Below are 26096 nucleotides of genomic sequence, written 5' to 3' on the forward strand. Positions count from 1 at the left end.
TGAAAATAACAACTTCGTCAAAAAAAATAAAAATGGAATAATTAAAAACAAAAAAAAAATTGCGGTTATAAAATTTAACCTTGGTGTTTTATTAGCAATTATTTCACTGAACATACGAAGGATGCAGAGATAACATTGTTTTCTATTGAATGGTTCTACAAAAACATTTTTCTTTTAAACATTTATATTTTTGTATTATATAAGGGAGGAGGGGGCACTAGGCTGTTTTTATAATTATCTCTTAAATTATATAATATATATATATATATATGTATATGTATGTATGTGTATGTATATGTGTGTGTATGTATGTATGTATATAAAATATATATATAATTTTAGAGATAATTACAAAAATAGCCTAGTGCCCCCTCCTCCCTTATATAATGACCCCGCCAACGACAGAGGAATATGTGTAAGCAGCAACCTGGGAAAACTGTTCAGCAGCATCCTGAACAAGAGGATCCTCAGTTTCCTCACCGAGCACAACGTCTTCAGCAAGAGCCAAGCAGGATTCATGCCAAACCACCGCACTACTGACCACATCTATACCCTGCACAGCCTCATTCAGAGACACGTCCACAATACAAAGAACGGGAAGATATACGCCTGTTTTGTGGACTTTAAAAAGGCCTTTGATTCGGTGTGGCACCCAGGCTTATTCCTGAAACTGCTGGAGAGCGGAATCGGAGGAAAGACCTACGATGTTATTAAAAGTTCCTACACCGAGAACCTCTGCAGTGTGTGTGAATGGCAGAAGAACGGCCTATTTCCAGCAGAGCCGGGGAGTCAGACAATGATGCAGCCTAAGCCCAACGCTCTTCAACATTTACATCAACGAGCTGGCTACCGCTCTGGAATCTTCCACAGCAACAGGTCTCGCCCTCCACGATGCGCAGGTGAAATTCCTGCTATATGCAGATGACCTGCTGCTTCTGTCACCAACCGAGAAAGGCCTCCAAGACAACCTGAAAATCTTAGAGAAATTCAGCTCCACCTGGGCACTACCGGTCAACCTAAAGAAAACCAACATCATGGTGTTCCAGAAGAGAGAGAAAATCAGACCAGCACCCTTCATTTGTCCTCAACAACTGCGCCCTTACAGGAACGGACAAATATACCTACCTGGGCCTAGAGATTCACCGGTCAGGGAGCTTCAAATAAGCCATAGAGACCCTGAAAGACAAAGCATGCAAAACCTTCTATGCCATCCAAAGGAAACTACCATCTGAATCCACCAGTGAGGGTCTGGTTAAAAATCTTCGACTCTATCATTGCCCCAATACTCCTGTATGACAGCGAAGGCTGGGGTCCTCACACCTACCTAGACTGGTCAAGGTGGGATTCCAGCCCAACAGAAATATTCCACCTGGAATTCTGCAAGCACCTTCTCCAAGTCCATTGGAGCACCTCCAACAGTGCTTGCCGGGCCGAGCTGGGCAGATTCCCTCTACACGTAACGGTTCTAAAGAGGGCACTGTCATTCCGGGCTCCCCTACGTAGGAGCAATCCAAGCTCCGATCACCATAAAGCCCTGACACATGTAGGTGAAACAGAAAAACCAGGACCCTTGGAACAGCTCACCCAAACCCAACCTGACCAGAACACCAATCACAACAACCTGACAAAAGCCAGAATCAGGAAGATGGTAGACGAAGGCCAGGAGAGGTACGTTAGTGACTGGAAGAGCGACATCATCAGCTCACAGAAACTGACCATGTACCGGAGTCTACAGAGAGACTACAGACTGGCCCCATACCTGGAGAAACTCCCAGACCCCAGAAACCGCAAGATCCTGAGCCAATATAGACTCAGTGCCCACAGTCTGGCCATCGAATCCGACACAGGCAGAGCTACAAGCCCAGGGAGGAAAGACTGTGCCTACACTGTGACCAGGAGGCCCTGGAGGATGAGACCCACTTCCTGCTACACTGCCCCAAATACTCAGCAGTGAGGGACACTCAATTCAGGAGACTCTCACATCTATTCCCGGATTTCATCACCATGAAGGAGGAAGAGAAAACATATATCCTGCTGGGGGAAGTAGAGAGAGCAGTGGAGATAGAAGCGCAATATGTGAGCGCATGCCATTGACTGCGAGAAAGAGAACTATGATATGCCATGGACTTCTATGGCCCCCACCCTGGATCTGCCCCATGCCCCCCATCCACCTTCCCTATGCCATGGACTTCTATGGCCCCCACCCTGGATCTGCCCCATGCCCCCCATCCACCTTCCCTATGCCATGGACTTCTATAGCCCCACACTGGATCTGCCCCCCCATCCACCTTCCCTGGATCTGCCCCCATCCACCTTTCCTACAGCCCCTACCCTGTTGGGGTAGGGGGTTCCTACAGTCCCTATCCCTATTCCCTTTTGTACACTTGCTTTGGCAAAACTAATGTGTATTTAGTCCTGCCAATAAAGCTTCTTTGAATTTGAATTATTTGTGTGTATGTATTTGTGTGTGTATATATAATGTGTGTATGTATGTATGTATGCACATGTGTGTGTGTGTGTGTGTATGTATGTATGTATGTGTATGTGTATATATATATATATATACACTCACTGGCCACTTTATTAGGTACACCTGTCCAACTGTGTGTTAAGACTTAATTTCTAATCAGCCAATCACATGGCGGCAACTCAGTGCATTTAGGCATGTAGACATGGTCAAGACAATCTCCTGCAGTTCAAACCGAGCATCAGTATGGGGAAGAAAGGTGATTTGAGTGCCTTTGAACGTGGCATGATTGTTGGTGCCAGAAGGGCTGGTCTGAGTATTTCAGAAACTGCTGATCTACTGGGATTTTCACGCACAACCATCTCTAGGGTTTACAGAGAATGGTCCGAAAAAGAAAAAAAATCCAGTGAGCGGCAGTTCTGTGGCCGGAAATGCCTTGTTGATGCCAGAGGTCAGAGGAGAATGGGCATACTGGTTCGAGCTGATAGAAAGGCAACAGTGACTCAAATTGCCACCTGTTACAACCAAGGTAGGCAGAAGAGCATCTCTGAACGCACAGTGCGTCGAACTTTGAGGCAGATGGGCTACAGCAGCAGAAGACCACACTGGGTACCACTCCTCTCAGCTAAGAACAGGAAACTGAGGCTACAATTTGCACAAGCTCATCGAAATTTGACAGTAGAAGATTGGAAAAACGTTGCCTGGTCTGATGAGTCTCGATTTCTGCTGCGACATTCGGATGGTAGGGTCAGAATTTGGCGTAAACAACATGAAAGCATGGATCCATCCTGCCTTGTATCAACGGTTCAGGCTGGTGGTGGTGGTGTCATGGTGTGGGGAATTTTTTCTTGGCACTCTTTGGGCCCCTTGGTACCAATTGAGCATCGTTGCAACGCCACAGCCTACCTGAGTATTGTTGCTGACCATGTCCATCCCTTTATGACCACAATGTACCCAACATCTGATGGCTACTTTCAGCAGGATAATGCGCCATGTCATAAAGCTCGAATCATCTCAGATTGGTTTCTTGAACATGACAATGAGTTCACTGTACTCAAATGGCCTCCTCAGTCACCAGATCTCAATCCAATAGAGCATCTTTGGGATGTGGTGGAACGGGAGATTCGCATCAGGGATGTGCAGCCGACAAATCTGCGCCAACTGTGTGATGCCATCATGTCAATATGGTCCAAAATCTCTGAGGAATGCTTCCAGCACCTTGTTGAATCTCTGCCACGAAGAATTGAGGCAGTTCTGAAGGCAAAAGGGGGTCCAACCCCTTACTAGCATGGTGTACCTAATAAAGTGGCCAGTGAGTGTGTATATATATATATATATATATATATATATATATATATATATATAGAAATAGTTTCACACGTGGACCTGTAATTTCATTACATCACTCCACAGTCGATGCAAGGAGCCAATAGCGTGACAGGCATAGTGAGCTACCTCTTTCAAGCTCCTTACATGTCAGTGACTTTTGACCACAGCATGTAATGACCTCTGTGAAACTCCTTACATGTCACAGCATGACCACTAAAAGCATTGACGGCTCTTATTTCCTGCTACTAGCAGAGACATAGGGTAAGGCAGTGGTATCCTGATCCTGAGTTTTAGATAGATTGCTTGTCGAGATGGAAAGCTCACCGTTTTTGATTTCCTGTTGTTTTTTTTCTCTAGGTAATGCCTGTACCTTAAGGAACAATAACAGCAGCCGGTTCGGAAAATATATTCAGCTTCAGTTGAACAGGTAATTCAATTACTCTTTAAATAATATATAACTTACAGTATATAATTATCATTTCATCTGTTTTTAATCCATTTAAGACAACTAGAGAAATTACCATTTTGGACTTTTGCTTTTTTTTTTTTTAAGGTATTTTTTCCACATCTGTCTAAAAACTTTTGCATATATCTTTATGTACACTTTTGCTAATTGGAAACCGCATTAAAAAATGAGTGTTAATAGTTTATTTTTTGTCAATAAACAAAAGAGAAGTCTAAAATCACACCAATATTTGGTGTGACCACTAGAGATGGGCAAACCCGAATAGTAAAGTTCGGTGTCCATACCGAACACCTACAGTACTGTTCGGGCATGGACACCGAACACTGACTTAATCAGGAAGTCTGTGTTACTGTTCGGATTTGGCCCCCACGAATATCCAGTGTTTGCCACGCTGTCATGTGCATGACAGCAAGACAAAGACCGCTTCGGATTGGCCACAAAATCCTTACCGACGGTCTCTTGCTTCAGCTGATGGGACTACTGCTTCCATCAGCCTACGCCTGCTACCACTAATAACAGCGAGAGCAGGCGGAGGCTGATGGGAGTATTCATCAGCCGGTGCCTGTGCTGTAAATAAATAATTTAAAAAAAGGCTTAGTGCCAAGCTAAAGCAGACAGATGTTCGGGCCCCCCATTCAAGTGAATGGGGTTCGGTTGTGGGCACTGTTCTGGTACCCGAACCAAACTTTTTGTAACTGTTCGGCCGGACAAGAACTTTCAGGGTTCCGCCCATCTCTAGTGACCACGCTTCACCACCAAATCAGTATAATGCATATGTTTAGAAAATTAAGCATATGCTCATTTAGCTCAGAAAGCAGCAGCTGCGAGCCCCTGCTGTGCCATCTCTATTATCAAAAGTGACTTATGCTTCATCCCCTGCCCAGGAAATGTGGTATGATCAGCCCATGTTCCTGTACAGTCAGACACAGCCTTTACACATTACAAAGCAGGAGCGTGTATATATATATATATATATATGTATATATATGATTATCTCAGCACAAGAGCACTTTATATAAATACATACAATTGTGGAACTTATTTCAAAATCTATTCATTAAAATGTACTTTATTCCTGAGACCATGCCTTTAAGGTTGTGACTGCATGGCAATCCTGGCCATGACATATGTCACTCGACCAAAGATTGCTGTCTGTTGTTCTTGCTTTGCCACTCAATGCAAGCGAATATGGACTCATTGTATAACTTACAAGGTACCACGACAGCAAGTTAGATCCAGCTGGCCTTCTGCAGCATGCTTATTGCCCCACCTTGTGCCTTGCTAGGCGACTCCATTCATTTGCATTATGCTACAACAGCATTCTGTAAGCTTTGGTTGTGCGATCTGTGGCGTGTACCAAGTTGCTACGTAGCACCTATAAATGGGCATTGCTAAGCAGAAAGAATGGGTTCACCATCAGTTCTATTGATTATTTATTTTTTTAATACTTGCTCTATAAGACTGTGCAAATTGTTATACAAATCTATGCCTGCTCATTGGAGGTAAAGATTTTAATGACTGCTCCATGTACCGCCAAAGATGCACCAGATTGGGGCGTGGCTATGGAGTGAGAGGGAAAGGACGCTGGACGGGAGAGCTCCTTACCATCCTGTATAATCCTGCAGGCTGGGACCTTTTTTCAAAGACATATTCGGGGTTGCCTGGCCCCCTCTGGATACCGGTATCCCCCCTGGGCCCCCGCAGGAGGACGGTGAGCGGCCGGTGTGTGAGTGGCTGGAGGAGCTGGAGCGGGCGGCTGTTCCCCACAAGGCGGCGGCCATCTTGGACGCGCGGCTCGGCTGCTGTGAGCTGCGCGTCGGCCCCTGCTGCAACACCGCTGCTGGTGCAGTGAAGAAGCCGGCTAGCTGGACAAGGGGGGATGCGGTGAATGGAGGAGCCTTGGAGGACGGGGGTGGACGGCGGGGCCCGCAGGGAGCAGCGGCCATATAGGACGCGCGCTCTGCCAGAAGGAGCGCGGTGTCCAGTCTCCAGAGTTGCAGCGTCGCGGGTGCAGCGACCTGTATCCTAAAGGATCGGAGAGGAGTGCGGTGAGTGCCCTGAAAGATGGGACCTGCATAATTTCCTCTCTCTACTCTAAATCGCTGGTCTGCTGGTGCCATTACAGTGGGGGAATCTTCTCCCCCTCCGATTGCTGCTGTCTCTCTGGGAGTGGGTATCCCTCCCCCTCCCCCCCCCCCTGCCATAGGAGCCTTGGTGACATTCTGTCTTTGTCTACACGAACTCTGCCCTCAGGCTATAACTGATGAGTGTGGCCCCAGCTGTATACATATAAGTGCAACAGGAGAATTTCTGGACTGTATAATTTCAGCTACACTGGGATATTTCGCGGTTCTTAATCATGAGTCAGTCTAAGGGATCGACGGCGGCAGAAAAATTGAAGGAATTTGTCAGACCTGACCCCACTGAGAGCGCACGCTATTTACGGAACACCTCCTCACAATCTCAGCGTAAAAATCGTCCCTCAGGGGGTGGAGAAGAGATTGAACAGGAGGAAATGACCCTTAAACAGGCATCTGAACAGTTGATTCAGGCTCTCCCCCTCACCAGGACATCCCTGACGGAGAAAATAGAGGATGTCTACACTGAGGTGGGGAGACTCCGTCACGATATGCAGGCCATGAGGGGGCGCATCACGGAGGTGGAGACAAGAGTGTCCCAGGTGGAAGATACCATTACGCCTATGGAGGCTAAGCTAACTAAGGTAGCGGGATCTATGAACGCCTGGAGGCAAAAAGCGGATGACCTAGAAAACAGAATGCATCGTAACAACATCCGTGTCATCGGTCTGCCTGAACGCTCTGAAGGTCGGCACCCTGAGCAATTTCTAGAAGGCTGGCTTAAGACCTCTCTGGGAGATGAATTTTCCTTGGTGTTCGCTGTTGAGAGAGCCCACAGAGTTCCCACCAAACCTCTGCCTCCGGGGGCCCCGCCTAGACCCTTCATGGCACATCTCAACTTAAGGATAGAGACACCATTCTGCGCCTCGCACGACAAAAGAACCCCATCAAGTTCAACAACGCCGTGATTTCAATCTTCCCGGATTTGTCCGTGGAACTTCAGAAGCAGCGTGCGCAATTTATCGACATCAAGAAGCGGCTCAGGGAAAAGAACATTGTATATTCCATGATTTATCCAGCTCGGCTTAGGGTTGTCCACGGGGGTTCCTCCGTGTTTTTCACGGTTCCGGCGGAGGCTGCCGAGTGGCTGCGGTCCCATAGAGGATCCCCTGCAAAGGGGTCCTAGAGTATCTACTTTCATCTGGATCCCTTCATTGCAGGCTTCATCGGAGCTCTCCTGGCGGGCACCCAGAGATCTATAATACCGGACACTGAGTTCAGTGATGGTATCCCCTTGTTTTTTGATAAAGGAGCGGAACTTTGCTCCTATGTTACTAGGTTTATATTTTGTTGACTTTTTTTCTAAAAGCTTTAGTTTTAGCTTTCAGAGTTACTTAGGTAGAGGTTGCAGCCAATGGAAGTCCTACTATTTGCGTGATGTCTCTGAGTTCTACTTAGGCACCGATACACAACATGCCCAGATAAGTGGAGATGGGTTCTGAATTAATCTGCATGGCATGGAATGTGAGGGGTATCAAAACCCCCCGGGAAAAGATTAAAGTATTTTCACAAATTAGGCACTATCACCCTCATATTGTGGCTCTTGTCGAGACCCACTTGACCAGGGATACGGCTCGGAGTGTACAAAAGCCATGGGTTCAATGGTCTATGCACGCATTTCACACCAGTTTCTCTAGGGGGGGTCTCTTTATTAATACACAAAGACGTTAGATGGGAAGTCCGGGAGGCCCGGAGAGACTCTGAAGGGCACTTCATATTTGTGTATACACTGATCAGTTCTAGGAAATATGTTATTCTGTGTGCTTATAATCCCCCTCCAGCTGGTATGTCGATTCTCCAGAAAGCATTGAGTTTTGCTTTAAACTACCCAGACGCAGATGTTATTTGTATGGGGGATTTTAATTTGGTTATGAATAATTGCCTCGATAGATTGAGACTGGATGATGGGACACAGGGTGGGACCCCAGCAGTGGCTACATCCCACTTATCACAGTTTATAGAAGGTAGTGGATGGTTGGACCTATGGAGAACACGTCACCCAGAAACAAGAGAGTATACTTGCTATTCTTCCAGTAGGCGTTCCTTATCTCGCATAGATTACATTTTTGAATCTAGTGGTCTGGCGATGTGGGTGGATAGTATTGAACATGGAAGTAGAGGGATTTCAGACCATAGCCCAATCATTCTTAAGGGCCTGTCACACTAAGAGATATCGGCGCTTCCTGCTGTGAAGACGAGCGACGCGTGGAGCCGGGCGGGAGGACGCAGGATCGCCTGGTGTGACAGGTATGTAGCGACCCACGTCCCCAGCGATGTCGCTAGTGAGATCTGCCTGTGTGGCAGCTCACTAGCGACCACTTAGCGATGTACCAGCGATCCTGACCGCGTCATATCGCTGGTTGGGATCGCTGGTACATCGCTAAGTGTGACAGTACCTTTAGGCTCAGGTTTGGCCCGCCGGGTGGTAAGATAACATGGAAATTAAACCCTTTCTGGCTGAAATTGATCAAGTCACCCGATAGAACAGTTGACCAATTACATATTTTCGTGTCCTCCCACCCAAAACCCCGGAATGTTAATTTATTTTGGGACACCCTTAAGGCATACTTGAGGGGCTGCCTATCTTCTACAATCTCCTACATCAAACAGGTGACGTCGGTGGAGGATGACGAAATAGAGCAACAATTGAAGGATTCAGAGGCTGCTTACATATCTAATCAAACTAGTGGTAATAGAGTGGAGTAGTTAACTGCCCAAAGATTATATACATTATATACTCAGCATATAGACTCCAAGTCCAAACGTAAATTATTTTTTACTCGCCAGTCCTACTTTGAGCTAGGGAACCAGTCTAGCAAATTTGTGGCCTATTTGGTGCGGCAGCACAATACAACTAACACAATATTACAGATCCGCAGCTCAGATGGTACAGTGGTGTCCTCGACGGAAGAAATAGTGGGGTGTTTCCATGATTATTATAGCTCACTGTACAGTTCAAAGAATGACATTGATAACCAGGGGTGTCTAGACTATCTGTCAGATATAACGTTTCCCACACTAAGTGCCTCTCAGCAGGCCTTTATGGACGCTGAGTTCACGCTGGAAGAGATAGAAGATGCCATGAGGGATATGGCCTCTGGGAAAGCCCCTGGGCCGGATGGGTTCCCTATTGAGCTGTACAGGAAATACCGGGAGATTTTAGCACCAATTTTATTGTCGGGGGATTTGGGGTGGGGGGTCATGCCAGAGTCCTTCTATGAAGCTAATATAATAGTGCTTAAGAAAGAGGGGAAGGACCCTCTGGACTGTGGATTTTATCGCCCCATATCATTAGTAAATGTGGATTACAAAATTTTTACGAAGATCTTGGCAACTAGGCTAAATTCAATTATTTTGGAACTTGTACATCCTGACCAGACTGGCTTTATGCCTGGGAAGAGCACCTCCATTAATATTAGACGGGTTCAATCGGTGGTTCAAAATAGCTCCCTGATGCCAGACAATAGATGGGCATTGGCATCGTTGGATGCGGCCAAGGCCTTTGACTCCCTTGAGTGGCCTTTTCTCCACGCATGCTTGCAGAAATACGGTTTTGGAAATTGATTTTTAAAATGGGTTAATACATTGTATATGAAACCTAAAGCCTGTGTCATTGTAAATGGTTCCGCTTCCGAGTCCTTTTGTTTGCACAGGGGGACTCGTCAGGGGTGTCCCCTTTCCCCGGCCCTCTTTGCTCTTGCAATAGAGGCTTTGGCAATCCGCATGAGAACTTCTAATATTATGGGTATAGAGATAGCAGATCGGGTAGACACCATTGGCCTATATGCTGATGATATGATAATATTTATGGATAGAGCGGAGGAGACATTGAGGGGGGTAATTGCCACTATAAATGAATTCAGTAGATATTCCGGCCTGTATATAAATTGGGAGAAGTCTGCTCTGATGCCTTTTTCTCATGCCCCGGTGGCGCGATTTGGGACTCTCTCCTTGTTGCCTATTGTACCACATTTTAAATATTTGGGTGTTCATATTTCTCAGTCTAGCACACTTGATCTACAATTTAATATATATCCATTATTAGAGATGGTTAAAGTCAAATTTGCGATTTGGAGTAAACTCCCGCTTTCTGTAGCTGGACGCATTAATCTAATTAAAATGATATTACTCCCTAAGATCAGCTATTTTCTCCAACATAGTGCTGTGGTGGTGCCTAAGTCTTTTTTCACTAACTTAAATTCCCAAATTACGTCTTTCATATGGGGAAAAACTAGGCCAAAACTTAAGCTATCCACCCTACAAAGGCCAAAAAAAGGGGGAGTGGCGCTGCCGGATTTTTTTCTATATTATCTGGCGGGACAGGCAAGGGCTATAAATAAGTGGATGCCTGGTAATCATCTTCCTAATTCTGAGAGCCATTTGCTTCATGCTGCGCATGCTGATTGCCCGCTGGGGTTCTTGGAGATGGAAAAAGTAAAAGTCCCACGTCTGCTACCCATGCTTCGTCTGGCAAGACTAGTTTGGAGACAGATTAAGAGGGTCGTTGGATTTAGTGATATCATAGCTGAAATGCCCTTATGGAATAACAGTTATTTTCCGACACTGCTTGCCCACCCATCTGCTGAATTCTGGCCTCAGTGCAATGTCTCTACGAAAGGGGATATATATGAATGCGGTACACTATTATCGTTTGAACAATTACAAGCTAAGTGCAATGTCCCGAGGTCACAATTCTTCCGATATTTGCAATTAAGATCAGCCTTTCAGTCGCACATGAGACATGTCGGTATGAATAATGCTATTTCGTCTCTACCCTTGATAGGCATTCTTAAATCACAGGGTCCCCAGGGTCTCATCTCCTCTCTGTACACACACATGCTATCGGTGCGGACGGAATCTGCCTTATGCTTGGTTAGGGGGAAATGGGAAAGGCTCATCCCTGATACACAGGGAGAGGAGTGGGAGGAAATTTTGAAGTCACCAACTAAGGTGTCTCCGTCAATTAACAATAGACTGATACAACTTTATATCATAAACCAATCATATTTGACTCCGACTCGACTTTTTAAGATGGGCCGTTTCCAATCTTCGGAGTGTCTGAGATGCCATGCATCCGATGCGGATTTTGTTCATATGATTTGGCAATGTCCAATTATAATACATTATTGGAAAGATGTAACGTCATTATTAGCCTCCCTGGCACAGATTCTTGTTCCCCTTGAGCCATTGGTTTGTCTGTTTGGGGTGTGGGATGATGAGACATGGGGACATTATACGGGGATTTTCTTACGGGAGACATTGTTCATGGCACGGAAGGTGCTAGCACTGCGGTGGATGGGGGGTTCGGATAGAATTGGTGAACTCGATTATCCCATATGAGCGTACGCTTTACCAAAACAGAGGGTGCCCGGGTAAATTTGAGAAGATATGGGAGAGGTGGAATTCCTCTCACCTTACGTTGTAGGACGGAGATATCGCATGATAGAGAGCTAAATATATAGACAAATATGCAAATAGTTGTTCTGTAGTAGTAGTAATGTTTTAGAAGTAGGCAGGCTTTATTATTTGAATAATAATACACAGACTAATGTAAGGCAATTGACAGTGTGTTTTATTCAATGCACAGTTGGTATACACACGCTGTTTGACATTGATGCTCTGTGATATGTGTGTTACATGATATTTTCATTGCTGTCAGTTTGCATATTGTATATCCTGCCTTTGGTTCAATAAACAAATTTAAAAAAAAGATGCACCAGATTCATTTGGAGATGAACAAAGAAAACATTATTTTGTAAGTGTTGGGCCATTTTCATCTGGGACTGCATGTGTAAATGTAATAGCACTACTGTACACTACTGTATTACCTAGTGCAGACAACAATCATACACGTCGATGGCCTGTCGGGAAACCCCTTCCAAAAGTTGTGAGGATTATTTTGATGCTAATATCCATCATATGTTGACAGATTTATAACTGCTAGTCAATCATATGGAGAGATGAGTATCTTTCCATGTAAGTGGATCTCTAAAGGACCAATTTAACAAAATTCGGGACCTGGAACCGCTGCGGTGGGTACAAAGGGCTCTGTTCTGTCAGACGGGCGTGAGTGATGGCACCATTACCTTAGAGTCGCCTGGAGGCTGTGTGTCCCAGAACACTATCCAAGAAGTAACGCCCTGATATCACACACCAGTGAAAAGTAGTAAAAGCAGTAGCAGAGACCCATGTCTTCTAGCATGTCTCCGGCTACTTCGTTGTACCAGGCTGTGCATATGCAAGGCCTGCTGCAACTGGTGCTCCCTGATGACAAGCGCGCCAGGGGTCATGGGGACTGACCGCAGTAGCAGAGACGAGTTCGCCAGGAGAATTTCACTGAGGTAAATTTGAACTGCGATGAACTTGCCTCTGCACCATGAGACTTTCTCAGGGTGCTAAAGGAGATCTCGCCAAGGTCACCGCAGTTCAGCCCAGTTAGGAATGCAGCCTCAGTGAACAGCAGTAAACTCCATGACGTCACCGCTGATCACCGATGCTGTGCTTGCAGCATCTCATTCACCGGTGGTTCTCAGCTCGGATGGTCACATCTTGGCACCGTCTAGGTTGAAAACTCTTAATTCCCCAGACATGGATTACAGCATGGGACAAAACAACGGACGGGTGAGGAATAATGTTTTTTATTTTTGTTTTATTACAGGATATGAGGGATTCAGTGAAATTAGGCATTAGGTGAGTATAATTGTGTTTTGTTATTTTTAAATAAAATACTAAGTATTTTGTTTTATTTCAAATAAAAGACTTTATACTGGCTGTGTCTTTTTTACCACATAACTATAGGATTAGTAATGGATAGTTGTCTTATTGACGCCTTTCCATTACTAATCTGTGGGCTTGATGTCACTTGATAATACAAAGGTGACATCAACACCACAAATATGAACCCCACTTGCCACCACTACAGTGCAAGTGAGAAGAGCCAGGCAAAGCGCCAGAGTTGGCGCATCTAATAGATGCGCCTCTTCTGGGCAGCTGTGGGCTGCTATTTTTAGGCTTGGAGACAATATCCATGCCCCCTTACCAGCCTGATAATACCAGCTCCCAGCTGTCTGCTTTTGCAAGGCTGGTTGTCAAAAATGGGGGGACCTCAGGCTGTTTTTAAAAATTTAAATGATTAACAAATACAGCGCGGGGACCTCTCAATACTTGATAACCAGCCTTGCTGACAGCTGAGGGTTACAGCCCCCAGCTGTGAGTTTTGCCTGGATGGTTAACAAAAATAAAAAACAACCCAAGCCAGTTTTTATTTTAAATTATTTATTTACAGCGGCTGATGAATAACTCTCATAAGCCGCTTCTGCTCTTACTGTTATTAGCGGCAGCAGGCTTCGGCTGATGGGAGCAGTAGCCACATCAGTTGACACCAATGACAAGAGGTAAGCTTTATACCTCCGTTCACAGCTGTGGGCTCACGTTGTCATTTGACAGCGTGGTAACTGTGACTGTATCATTGGCGGTGATGATTTTACGGCCGATCAGAAATGGTGTTTGCCGCTCTATCATGCACATGACAGCACGCCAGAAACCCCGGTGTTTGGGGGGGCCGAACCTGAACAATAACACGGACATCCTGGTGAAGTCCGGGTTTGGGGTCCATGCCCACACAGTAGGTGTTCGGTATGGACGCTAAAGTTTACTGTTTAGGATCGCCCATCTCTACTTACCGGTAATGTGATTTTCTAGGACCCATGACAGCACATTTATATTCCCTCCCGTCACTGGTAAATGGTGATCACTTAATTTCCTTCATAATATGTGAATCACGCAGTGTGTAGAAGGAAGAATCAAGATATATATAACTAATACGTAGTGTCCTCTCATGCTCTGCAAACAACTGTAATATGGTGGAGAGACACCGCCCTTTTATTTCTGTAGATTTCCTGTCCTTAAAGGGCACATCCCCTCTCTCAGATGGTGCTGTCATGCGCTCTGAAAAATCACATAACTTGTAAGTAATTTAGTGTTTTTTGTCAATAGTAAGGCTCATTGGGAACTGAGCTATGTTTATTGAATATGAACCGAATTTCAGATTTAAGGCCATGCTCCTAACTAATGTTTTTATGTAGCATGTGTCTGCTTTTTTCTACGCATCTAATCTGGTGGATATGATTTCATGAAAGCTAATGCCCATGGTGCCTTTAAAGATGCTATTAAATTGTGTAGGTTTATTTTTTCACTAAGGAACCTAAAAATGCATGTAAAAAAGCAGTTGAATTTATTAGTGAGAATTAAGGCTTTTCTGTACAAAGGAAATGTTCAAAACTTAATAATCAGATAAGATTATTATTGCATATTTTGGCATAGACACCTGCAGAAAAAATGCAGATGTATGCTATGTGTGAATATACGGTAGTCTAAAGCTGTGTGCACACGATGCAGATTTGCAGCGGTTCCGCAGCGGATTTTGCCGCGCAGAAATGTTGCATATCTGCATTGTGATGTACAGTAGCCTTAAAATCAATGGGGAAAAAAAAACGCTGTGCAGATGCTGCAGATTTTTCCACTCGGTTTTCCCGCGGTACAAAATCGGCAGCATGTTACTTCTTTTGTGCGGTTTTCCATCTCCCCTGTCACCAAATCCGCAGGGGGAAAACCGAAACCGCATGGAAAATGGAAGAAATCCGCAGGAAAAATGCAGGTCATTTGACCTGCGGATTTCTTCCATTCTGCGCGGAAAAATCCGCAGGGCTAAAAACTCCGTCTGCACTCAGCCTAAAACTTTCACTTATTTTAAATCAAGCTCAAACCAAAATATATTTTGGGAATTGCTTGAGCTAAAGAAAGTACTGATTCATTCTTCTCGTGCATCAGTAAAGATCTTCCATATTTATATTACAGTTGTTGATATAGTCTACTGTGAACCATGTGTTATATATAATCCTCGATTGCAGGTGTAACGGTGAATTATTAATGGAACCTGTCTGGTTGGAAATGGTTCACGATAACTTGTACTTTATTCATTTACATCCCTGCCTCATAACAGTCAAAAGGGCTGTCCTAATTGGTGATGGATAGCATTTCCTCTGTAAGTGTGCGTACCGGGAAGGCTGTCACACACTGACTGCTAAGCACAAAATAAGCAGGAATAGAAGTGGAAAAAAAAGATACCATACTAAATCTTTTCCTGCAAATCGTTGATCACTCTGCTTAGCTTTGCTCTATAACATGCTGCCCCTGGAAATATCTCCTTAAAGGACTGATCTTGTATAAGCCATTTTGTTGCTCTAAACTTACTTTAGATGTTTTCATATTGCAATATATCCTGTGCATTGGGAAATAATCCACTTGTTTTTAATCTTTTGTAAAGCCTCCAACAAATCACTGGTGCCAGTATCCAGACTTACCTTCTAGAGAGTACACGTATAGCGCATCAAAATGTTTCCGAAAGGAACTTTCATATCTTCTATCAGGTTTGTGAATTTATTATTCTTTTTTAAGCTTAGAAATAAATATTATTGTATGTTCACATGACTATTTTTCAGGCTGGCTTTTCAAGATGAAAATACTGGCGTTTAGCATGTTTTTGATCATTTCTGCAGCAGTTTTTTCAACCACCTGCTTTTCTCTGCAGCGTTTCTGTAGGGTCTTTTTTTTTTTTTTTTTTTTTCATTGGTGTATTCCAGGCGTCCTTTGAACTTTTCCAATGACTTGTATGGTAAAGAATAGTATGTCTTCAGACTGGGACACACCTATAGAATGATCAGGTCACTTCTTTTAACCACTTTCCATGTTAGGAAATCTGAAGCGGTTAAAAGATGCTCAGAAGACTGAACATATGAACAAGTTGCTTTTACACTGACGGGCATATCTTCATTCATTTGAGCGCTTTCTGTGTGCATTTCCTGCAGCTTTTGGAGCTGTCCCATTTGAAAAAGACATTGCATGCACATTCCCTAAGTGGTATACATAGCTACCAATGATGTTTTATATTAGGATAAAATATTTATTGTGAGTGAATAGAAACATGAAATGTAGCAACACCCTATAGGTAATGGGGAGTGTCACAATCTTCTCAGAGAACATATTGTGTATGTAGCAAGGAGAGAAATATTAACACCTTCACCCCTAAGCCTGTTTTCACCTTCCTGATAAGTCCAAATTTAGGTCAATATTATTTGGGTTTTTTATTAATATATAGAAAATTTGACAAAAAATAGAAAGTTTTGCAATTTTCAAACTTTTAATTTTTATTCTCTTTAACCAGATATTTATACCCCACAAAATCATTTATACCGTATATACTCGAGTATAAGCCAACCCGAGTACAAGCCGAGGCACCTAATTTTGCCAAGGAAAACTGGGTAAGCTTATTGACTCGAGTATAAGCCGGGTATACATTGTCCCCTCATCCCTGTCCTGGTATGCGTGGCTTCCCCCGTCGCTGTCCTCGTATGCGTGGCTTCCCCGTCCTGTCCTGGTATGCGTGGTTCCCCCCATCACTGTCCTGGTATGCATGGCTTCCCCTGTAGCTGTCCTGGTATGCGTGGCTTCTCCCGTAGCTGTCCTGTTTGCGTGGCTTCCCCCATCACTGTCCTAGTTTGCGTGGCTTCCCCCGTAGCTGTCCTGGTATGCATGCTTCCTTTTACAAAAAAAACCAAAACATCCTACTCACCCCTCCAGCGTACCCTCGCAGCACCTCGTTCCGGCTTCCAGCAGCTCTTCCTGTGCTTAGCGATCATGTGACACAGCTCATTAAGGTAATGAATATTCCCTCCACGCCTATATTCATTACATTAATGAGCGGTGCCACGTGATCGCTCAGCACAGGAAGTGCTGCCGGAAGTCGGCACCAACGACATGGTACAAGGGCGCCGGGACCAACGAGATGCAGGGCACGCTGGAGGGTGAGTATGATGTCTCCTGGAAGCCGGCAGCTGTCACTGTGTGCGGTATAAGAGAAATGAATATCACCCGCTGCTCCGTCACTCGCCCTTCCCCCTCGCCCTCTGGGACAGTTGACTCTTGTATAAGCCAAGGGGGGCGTTTTCAGCACAAAAAAGTGCTGAAAAACTCGGCTTATACATAAGGATATACAGTAAATAACATTTACCACTCTTCTACTTTACATGAACATAATTTTTGAGACTTAATATTTTTTTTTGTTAGAAAGGTTAAGAGTTGATCAATGTTTCCAACAAAATTTTAAAACCTATTTTTTTTTTTTTTTTAGGGACAATATCACATTTGAAGTGAATTTGAGGGGCATTTGTGACAGAAAAGTGACACTATTTTAAAAACTGCACCCCTCAAATTGCTAAAAACCACATTCAAGAAGTTTATTAACCCTTTAGGTCCTCCATAGAAATTAAAGCAGTGTGGAAGGAAAAAATGAAAATTTAAATTTTTTTCCACAAAATGTTACTTTAGATCCAAATGTTGCATTTTCAAAAGGACATAATTTTTTTTTGCAATTTCTCCTGAGTATATACCTCATTGACACCACTGGTGTGTCAGAGTTTTATACCATTGGTCGGTGAAGACATAATATTTATATTTTTACCAAAATTGATTTAATCACAAGATTTTATATTTCTCTTGCAACCTTCCACGACAGCATAGGAGGTTGTCTCCATGCCCTAATGGGGGACAGGAAGCACGAGAGGTTAAAAGGTCCCTCCCACCTCCTTCTCACCAGTGTCTTTCCTGTCCCCCATGGGGCATGGAGAGGTGCGGTATGCTGTGTGGCCGGCAGCTGCAGCGTACCTGTAATTCTTAAGCTGGGCAGTGGTGGTCGGCGGCGCTGCCTCCCCTCCTCCGTACTGCTCCCGTCTTCATAAGAACACGGGACCTTCCTGGCCCACCCACGCTCCCCTATGGGGAGTAAAGCGGGCCAGTGATCCCCGACCGGAGGCCTCCCACAGCTCTCCGGTCTCTCCTCCTCCTGTTGCACGCCATGCGGTGACCCGGGAGTGACGTCACGCGCGGTCACTTCCGGGGTATGTATGACAACTTCCTGTCATGGCGGCCCCCATTCAGCTGCCAGCGTGCGGAGCTCGCCAGCACTCGCTGTGCCTGCCCCAGGACCCAGGGAGGCGGAGGGGGAAAATGAAAATACTGCGCTGAGGGTGTGGTCAACCCTTTATTAACCCGCCGGAAGATACCGACAGGTAAGGCAAATCCCCTGTCAGTATGGATGGTTCTTCCTGCCCTGCGTCTGCAGAGCCCAGCGCTGCGCCAGCCACAGTAAGTGTAACTGGGGTGGGTCCTAGTGATGCGATCTTGGGATAGAGGTCCTCAAAATACTTCTCCCCTTTTTCTTATAGGGAGAAAGGTCTGCCCACAAAAGCACCAATACCACCAGCAAGTCGGCCAAATGTGCCATATGCAGTGCAAAACTCCCTTCAAATTGGGCGAAAAAATTGTGTCAAGCTTGCATAGACAGGGTGGTCAGGGCCGAACCGTCACTAATTGCCGAAATCCGCAGCCTGGTTACTCACCAGGTTCAGACTTCCCTGGCCGCTCTGTCCCCCCCCATCCACCACCTCCACTCCCTCCGGTTGTGGGCTCACCACCCCCAAAAATATGTGGAGGAGCTGGTCGGCGCAGTACGGGCCACCATGGGCCTAGAGGATGAGCCAGTTACTCAGTCAGCAAAAGACCACATGTTCGGGGGATTCGAGGGACCCAAGCGAACAGGTTTCCCAGTACATAGGAGCATAGAAGATATGATCTCCCAGAAATGGGAGTACCCAGAGAAGCGCTACTCAGCCCCTTCGGAACTCAGGCATAGATTCCCCCTGGAGGGAGAGGAGTTTAAATGGGACATTCCGAAAGTTGATGTCCAGGTGGCGAGGGTGGTGAAGAAAACGGTCCTTCCTTTTGATGACGCGTCCCAGCTTAGAGACCCAATGGACCGTAAAGCAGAGAGCCTCCTAAGGAAAGCCTGGGAAACCTCTGCTTTTTCCTTAAAGTCAGGGATTGCGTCCACTTACCTGTCTAGGTCTCTCTTCCAATGGATAGAGGAACTAGAGAGTCATATTTCTTCGGGGAACCTCAAGAGGTGACCTCCTGAACTCCTGTCCTATACTACAAAGAGCTTCAGGCTTCTTGGCGGATGCATCGATGGAGATGATCCGCACCTCTGCCAGGGCTATGGTACAGTCTAATTCTGCCAGACGTGCCCTCTGGCTTAAAACGTGGAGTGGGGATGTTACCTCCAAGGTGAAGCTCTGCTCTTTGCCCTTCAAGGGTGAACATGTCTTCGGCACGGCCTTAGATGAAATTCTTGAAAAGGCCACAGACAAAAAGAAGGTACTTCCTGAGCAGAGGACTCCAAAAAAGCGGCTTTTTCGAGCCCCCCAGAATCAGCCATCCCAGCCGAGAGGGAAGTGAAAGTCGGGAAGATGGAGTTATGCTAAGGGGAGTGGCAGGAATATCCTGGTCCCCCAGCAGCAGCAGCAAAAGCCACAAGAAAAGCAATGACTCGACCCGGTGGGGGGAAGGCTTTCGAGGTTCTTTCACTCTTGGCAGTTGATTTCCAACAGCCCCTGGGTCCTCAGTGTGATCAAAGAGGGCCTACTACTAGAAGTCGAATTCCCCCCCCCCCCGCGCGGGCTATAAGAATTACCTCCCTACCACCTCGGGAGACTACAGCGCTAAAATCCGGCATTCATCTCCTTCTACAATCAAACGCCATTTCTCAGGTCCCTGTGGAGGAACAGGGAAGGGGGCATTATTCCAGGCTGTTCCTAGTGAAGAAACCCACTAGAGAGGCAAGAATAATAGTAAATCTCAAGGGCCTCAACCGACACATCGCATATCACAGATTCAAGATGGAGTTGGTAAAGACCGCCATTCCTCTGATAGGGCCGTCTTACTTCATGGCAACCATAGATCTGAAGGATGCCTATTTTCACATTCCTATACATCCTTCCCACAGGAAGTACCTAAGGTTTGCGGTCCGTCAGGGTCCAGACATCCGGCACTATCAGTACAACGTACTTCCCTTTGGAATATCCTCTGCCCCTCGAGTATTTTCCAAAATTATGGCGGAAGCTGTGTCCCACATCAGAAGCTGTGTCCCACATCAGAAGCCAAGGCATATGCATTGTACCCTACCTGGACGACCTGCTGATAATAGGAGCCTCATACCAGACTCTGGTAAATCAGGTGACCCAAACTCTGGGTATTCTCCAATCGCTCGGGTGGATCCCGAATATAAAAAAAGTCGCAGATCCAACCCTCCCAGCAGATAAAATTCTTGGGAATCCTCCTAGATTCAGGGAAACAAATGTCCTTCCTCCCGGAGGAACATCAGAGGTCCATAATTTCAAGGCTCTCGAGCTTCAGGAAACAGAGGTCCCCCGACCCTCAGGTCAGCTATGTCCATACTAGGGTCAATGACCTCCTGCATCCAGTCAGTACCTTAGGTGCAGGCTCACTCCAGTATACTCCAGTCCCATATCTTGGGAAACTGGAACAGCGATCACACCTGCCTGAACAAAAGAGTCTAGATCCCAGGAAGAGTGAAAGCTTCGCTGGCATGGTGGATGGACCACAAAAATCTGTGCAGGGGAATCAACTGGTCCCAAATCCCCTTGGTCACGGTAACATCGGATGCCAGCAAAAAAGGCTGGGGAGCAGTAGTGTCCCAACAACTATTCCAGGGGTTGTGGAGCCAGAGAGTGAGTACAAAGTCCTCAAACTTCAGGGAACTGAAGGCTGTGGAGGAAGCTCTCCTGGCGGCAAGACACCTAGTTCAGGGCCATCATATCAGAGTCTACTCGGACAATGTAACAACGGTGGCCCATCTCAGACACCAAGGTGGTACAAGAACCAGCAGTCTACAGGGCCTGCCGGGCCGAATATTTTGCTGGGCCGTAAGACACCTCCGGTCTCTAACAGCAGTCCACCTAAAGGGTACCTCCAATCTTCAGGCAGATTTCCTGAGCCGAAAATGCATCCAGCCTGGCGAGTGGAGCCTAAACGAAAAAATCTTTCAGAAGCTGGTCAACAGGTGGGGCCTCCGGGGGTGGATCTACTGGCCTCAATAGAAAATGCTCGTGTGAGAAACTATTTTTCCCTGAACCCCAGGGACAGATCCCTGGGGGTAGATGCCTTCGCCCACAAGTGGAGGTTTCGTCTGGCATATGCCTTCCTGCCAGTTCCAATCCTTGCCGCAACCCTGAGGAAGATCCGAGAAGATCGAGCCCAGACCATCCTAGTAGCTCCGCTATGGCCAAAAAGGAGCTGGTATTCTCTAATTACAGAGCTACAGGTAGAGGGGCCAGTCCTCCTACCCCTGGAAAACGACCTTCTCTTACAGGGCCCGCTACATCACCCAAACCTCTGGGGAATGAGGTTAGCGGCCTGGTTACGGAGACCAAGATCTTGAGGGCCAAGGGTCTATCAGAGGCAGTAATAAACACCCTCCAGAAATCCCAGAAGCTGGTCACCATTGCTATATATAACAAAATATGGAAAAAGTTTTCCTCATGGTGTCTGCCAGATTTGCCTGACCCAGGAAACCCTAAAATTTCCCATATCATGGATTTCCTACAGAGGGGGCTTGAGCTAGGTCTAAAGCCTAGCACACTGAAAGTACAGATATCAGCATTAAGCTCCATGTTTGACTGTGACTTGGCCAACCACAGGTGGATAAGAAGATTCATTACATCAGCCACTAGGCTACATCCAAAAAATCTAATTGCAGTTCCACCATGGGACTTGAACGTGGTTCTTACGGGACTCACTCAATCACCCTTTGAGCCCCTGCCATCCTGTACTTTTCAACTGCTCTCTTGTAAGGTGGCCTTCCTTATAGCAATAACCTCAGCAAGGTGAATAGGAGAGCTACAGGCTCTCTCAATCAGAGAACCCTACCTAACAGTCAGAGATGACTCCATAGTTCTCTCCCTTGATCCGTCTTTTCTACCAAAGGTTGTGTCGGACTTTCATAGATTACAGAATATAATTCTCCCCTCATTTTGTCAAAACCCAGCAAACCCGAAAGAAGAGGTGTTTCGTACGCTGGACGTAAGGCGAATAATTCTCCACTACTTAGTGTACCAAACCTTATAGAATCGACCACAATCTATTCATCCATACCTCTGGTCCAAACAGAGAAAAGAAGGTGGCAAAAACCACCATTGCCAATTGGATTAAAAAGGTTATCTCTGAAGCATACCTTGCGCATAACATCACTCTCCCTACAGGGATCAAAGCGCATTCAACACGATCTACCTCTACTTCATGGGCTGAGAGGGCAGGCGCATCTTCAGAGCAGATTTGTAAGGCAGCAACCTGGTCCTCCTTACATATTTTTTCTAAACACTACAGGTTGGACCTTATGTCCAACAGGGATTTAGTCTTTGGCCGAAAAGTTCTTCAGGCCATTGTCCCCCCCCCCCCCAGTGCAGTATAGGTTGTCATGCCTCCTATGCTGTCGTGGAGGTTGCTAGAGAAAATAGAATTAGACTTACCGGTAATTCGGTTTCTAGAAACCTTCCACGACACCACTATTTCCCTCCCTGCATTCTTGGACAAATTCTGAGAATCTTAAGGTAACCGGTGCTATGGTAATCAGTTATAAGTCACTGGTGAGAGGGAGGTGGGAGGGACCTTTTAACCACTCGTGCTTCCTGTCCCCCATTAGGGCGTGGAGACAACCTCCTATGCTGTTGTGGAAGGTTTCTAGAAACCGAATTACCGTTAAGTCTAATTCTATTTTCACAAGGGAAAGTGTTTAAACTGGCAACAAAATTTGTCACACATTTTATGCTGACTGTGGCAATATGTGGCTGTACAGTACTGCTTGGCTGCACAGCGAAACTTGGGAGGGAAAGAGCTCTGTTTGCCTCCTGGAGCACAGATTTTCGTAGAATAGTTATAGCTCTAGGGAAGCAACGTTTTTCACCCTTACATTTCTGTGGTCACCTTCCACGACAGGCATATCGGTGGATGTCTCACCGCCCTAATGAGGGACAGGAAACACACAAGAGGTTAAATATCCCTCCCCTTCCTGCCACAACCAGTGTTTTTCCTGTCCCCTATGGGAGATGAAGAGGTCCTGGATAGTGCTGCCGTGGCCGGCGACCGGAGGCACTATAACGATTACCTGCATGCCGGACAGCCGAGGTTGGGGGCTCTTCTCTGCTCCGGTAAAGGCTGCTCCCGTCACAATATTATATGGCACTCGGGACCCCACTGCCACCCCTCCTGTGCCTCCTCGGGGGGTAAAGCAGGGTGGTGATGTGCAGCCGGGGTCCTCCTGGAGCTCCCCGGCGTCGTCCTCCCCCCATGCAGCTGTACCAGGGTCGCTCACGCGCGCACCGGAAGTGACATCGACCGAACTTCCGGTTCACTTCCTATTGGCGTTCCACGCTGGAACGCACGCACGGCCTGCAATTTCCGGGACTAGACCGGTCTGGGGGAACAGCTGCATTGGATTGGGGTCATTCGATACATGACTCCCATCTGTGGACCCGGGGGAGGAGGAGCACAGAACTCGCTGGAGTACTGTGATTACTTAAATCCTGGTCTGGGTGCATCCAGGTAAGGCCATTATCTGTACATGTGACAGAATGACCATGGACGGCGACAAACCTGTTCTGCATGCATCTGCCCAGCCCAGCGTTCACCCTCCTACTGTAAGTAGTGGGGTGGTTCCCCTTACTGTCCCGGTAAATAATGGGTGACTAGTATACCTTTCTCTCTCTATTTTAGGGAGACAAGGTTCCTGCTCTTAAAAACGATAAACCACCCAGCCGCAAATGTGTGTGCGGTTCCAGGCTTCCCTCTGCATATACTTTGTCAGCCCTGCACGGATGATGTATTATGTGCTGAACAGCCCTCCCTACTGGACAGCATAAAAACTCTCATCAGACAGGATGTCCTATCTTCTATTGCGACATTTTCCCTGACCCTGGCACAGCAGCCCCCTCCTCCTAGAAAGAGAAAAATGGCACCTGTGGAATCTAACTCTGACTCGGGTGAAATTGATACCTCTAACTCATAGGATATTTGGGAAAATGTGGGTTCCACTTCCACTCCCAAATCCGATAATAAGAAATACTATTTCTCTTCTGAAGATATGGGAGAATTAGTTAGTATGGTGAGGGACACTATGAGGTTGGAAGAGGAGGAAGTGGAATATTCTATACACCGATACTAGCGAGAATGCTGCAGAAGATACGTTCAGAGCAAGTCACCACAATCCTGGTTGCTCCCATGTGGCCAGGAAGAAGTTGGTATGGGGCTTTAGTGAGCATGGGTCAACAAGGCCCAATACTTCTACCCCAGAAGGTCGACCTTCTTTTCCAGGGTCCTCTGCTTCACCCAGACCTGCGCAGGTTGAAACTTGCGGCTTGGCTTCTGAATCTGGAATTCTAAAGGCTAAGGGCCTTTCCGAAGAAGTAATACGAACTCTACAGAGGAGTAGGAAACAAGTAACTAATTCCATTTATGGGAAAGTTTAGAAAAAAATTTAATCCTGGTGTTTCCCAAATACTCCAGCTCCCTTCCATTCTAACATCGCACAAATTTTAGATTTTCTTCACAGGGGCTTAGATCTAGGACTCACACCCAGTACACTAAAGGTACAGGTGTCAGCTCTCAGTTCATTTTTTGATCAAGATCTGGCCGGCCAAACGCTTCATGACCTCAGCGACTAGGATTCGTCCTAGACTTCGTAGTCAAGTTCCCACTGGGACTTGAATCTAGTTCTTAAGGGATTAACCAAGGATCTATTTGAGCCCCTGTCATCCATGACTTTAAAGAACTTAACAGTTATAACTGTTTTTGGTAGCGATTACTATCATGAGGCGTGTAGGAGAATTACAAGCCCTATCAATACAGGAGCCCTATTTGACTATCACGGAGGATGGCATCATCCTGAGGTTAGATACCTCTTTTATGCCTAAAGTAGTCTCGGACTTTCATAGAGTCCAGGACATTGTACTACCTTCCTTCTGCCCAAAACCATCCAGTACGAAGGAAGAAGTCTTCCACACCCTTGATGTCCATAGGGTGGTTCTCTTCTACCGCCAACAGACTGAAAATTGGAGGATTGACCAGAATTTATTCATTCAATTTTCCGGACGGAATAATGGCAAGAAGGTGGCAAAGAATACAATTGCTAATTGGATCAGGCACGCTATCGGCCTGGCATATTCATCGCAGAATGTTCCACCTCCTACATCTCTGAAAGCCCATTCTACTGGTTCAGTATCAACATCGCAGAGAGAGGGGAAATATCCTCTGAGCAAATATGCAGAGCCGCCACCTGGTCTTCTGTCCATACATTCACCAGACACTATAGACTAAATTTCAATAGGGATTTGACAGACGAGTTCTGCAGACTGTCGTCCCTCCCTAAGAAATTAGTTGTTGGTACTACTCCGATATGGCTGTCGTGGAAGGTGACTAAAGAAAATATAATTAGTCTTACCTTTAATTTGGCTTCTAGGAACCTTCCACGACAGTACTAATTTCCCTCCCTATCTGATGTCCTTATTGGATGATTGCTGCACTTTGGTGGTAACTAAACATGTTACTGTGTACAGAAAAAACACTGGTGGTGGCAGGAAGGGGAGGGATATTTCACCTCTTGTGTGTTTCCTGTCCCCCATTTGGGCGGGGAGACATCCTCCAATATGGCTGTCGTGGTAGGTCCCTAGAAACCGAATTACCGGTAAGACTAATTCTATCTCCCTCGAGTATTTTCTTGACTCAAGTCCCT

General features: G+C 46.0%; 1 protein-coding gene across 2 annotated transcripts in view; it reads left to right on the plus strand.

Moving 5' to 3' along the window:
• Nucleotides 1-26096, plus strand: part of MYO19 (myosin XIX) — a 338653-nt gene that overhangs the window by 38914 nt on the left and 273643 nt on the right. For both annotated transcript variants that reach the window (XM_073575566.1, XM_073575565.1), the window contains exons 3-4: nt 4154-4223; nt 15726-15828. In XM_073575566.1, coding sequence (XP_073431667.1) covers nt 4154-4223; nt 15726-15828 — 173 coding nt within the window. The remainder of the gene's footprint in view (nt 1-4153; nt 4224-15725; nt 15829-26096) is intronic.

The sequence above is a fragment of the Dendrobates tinctorius genome, unplaced genomic scaffold, assembly GCF_039654945.1.
Source record: "Dendrobates tinctorius isolate UK_male_01 unplaced genomic scaffold, ASM3965494v1 ptg000045l, whole genome shotgun sequence".
NCBI classification, from domain to species: Eukaryota; Metazoa; Chordata; class Amphibia; order Anura; family Dendrobatidae; genus Dendrobates; species Dendrobates tinctorius.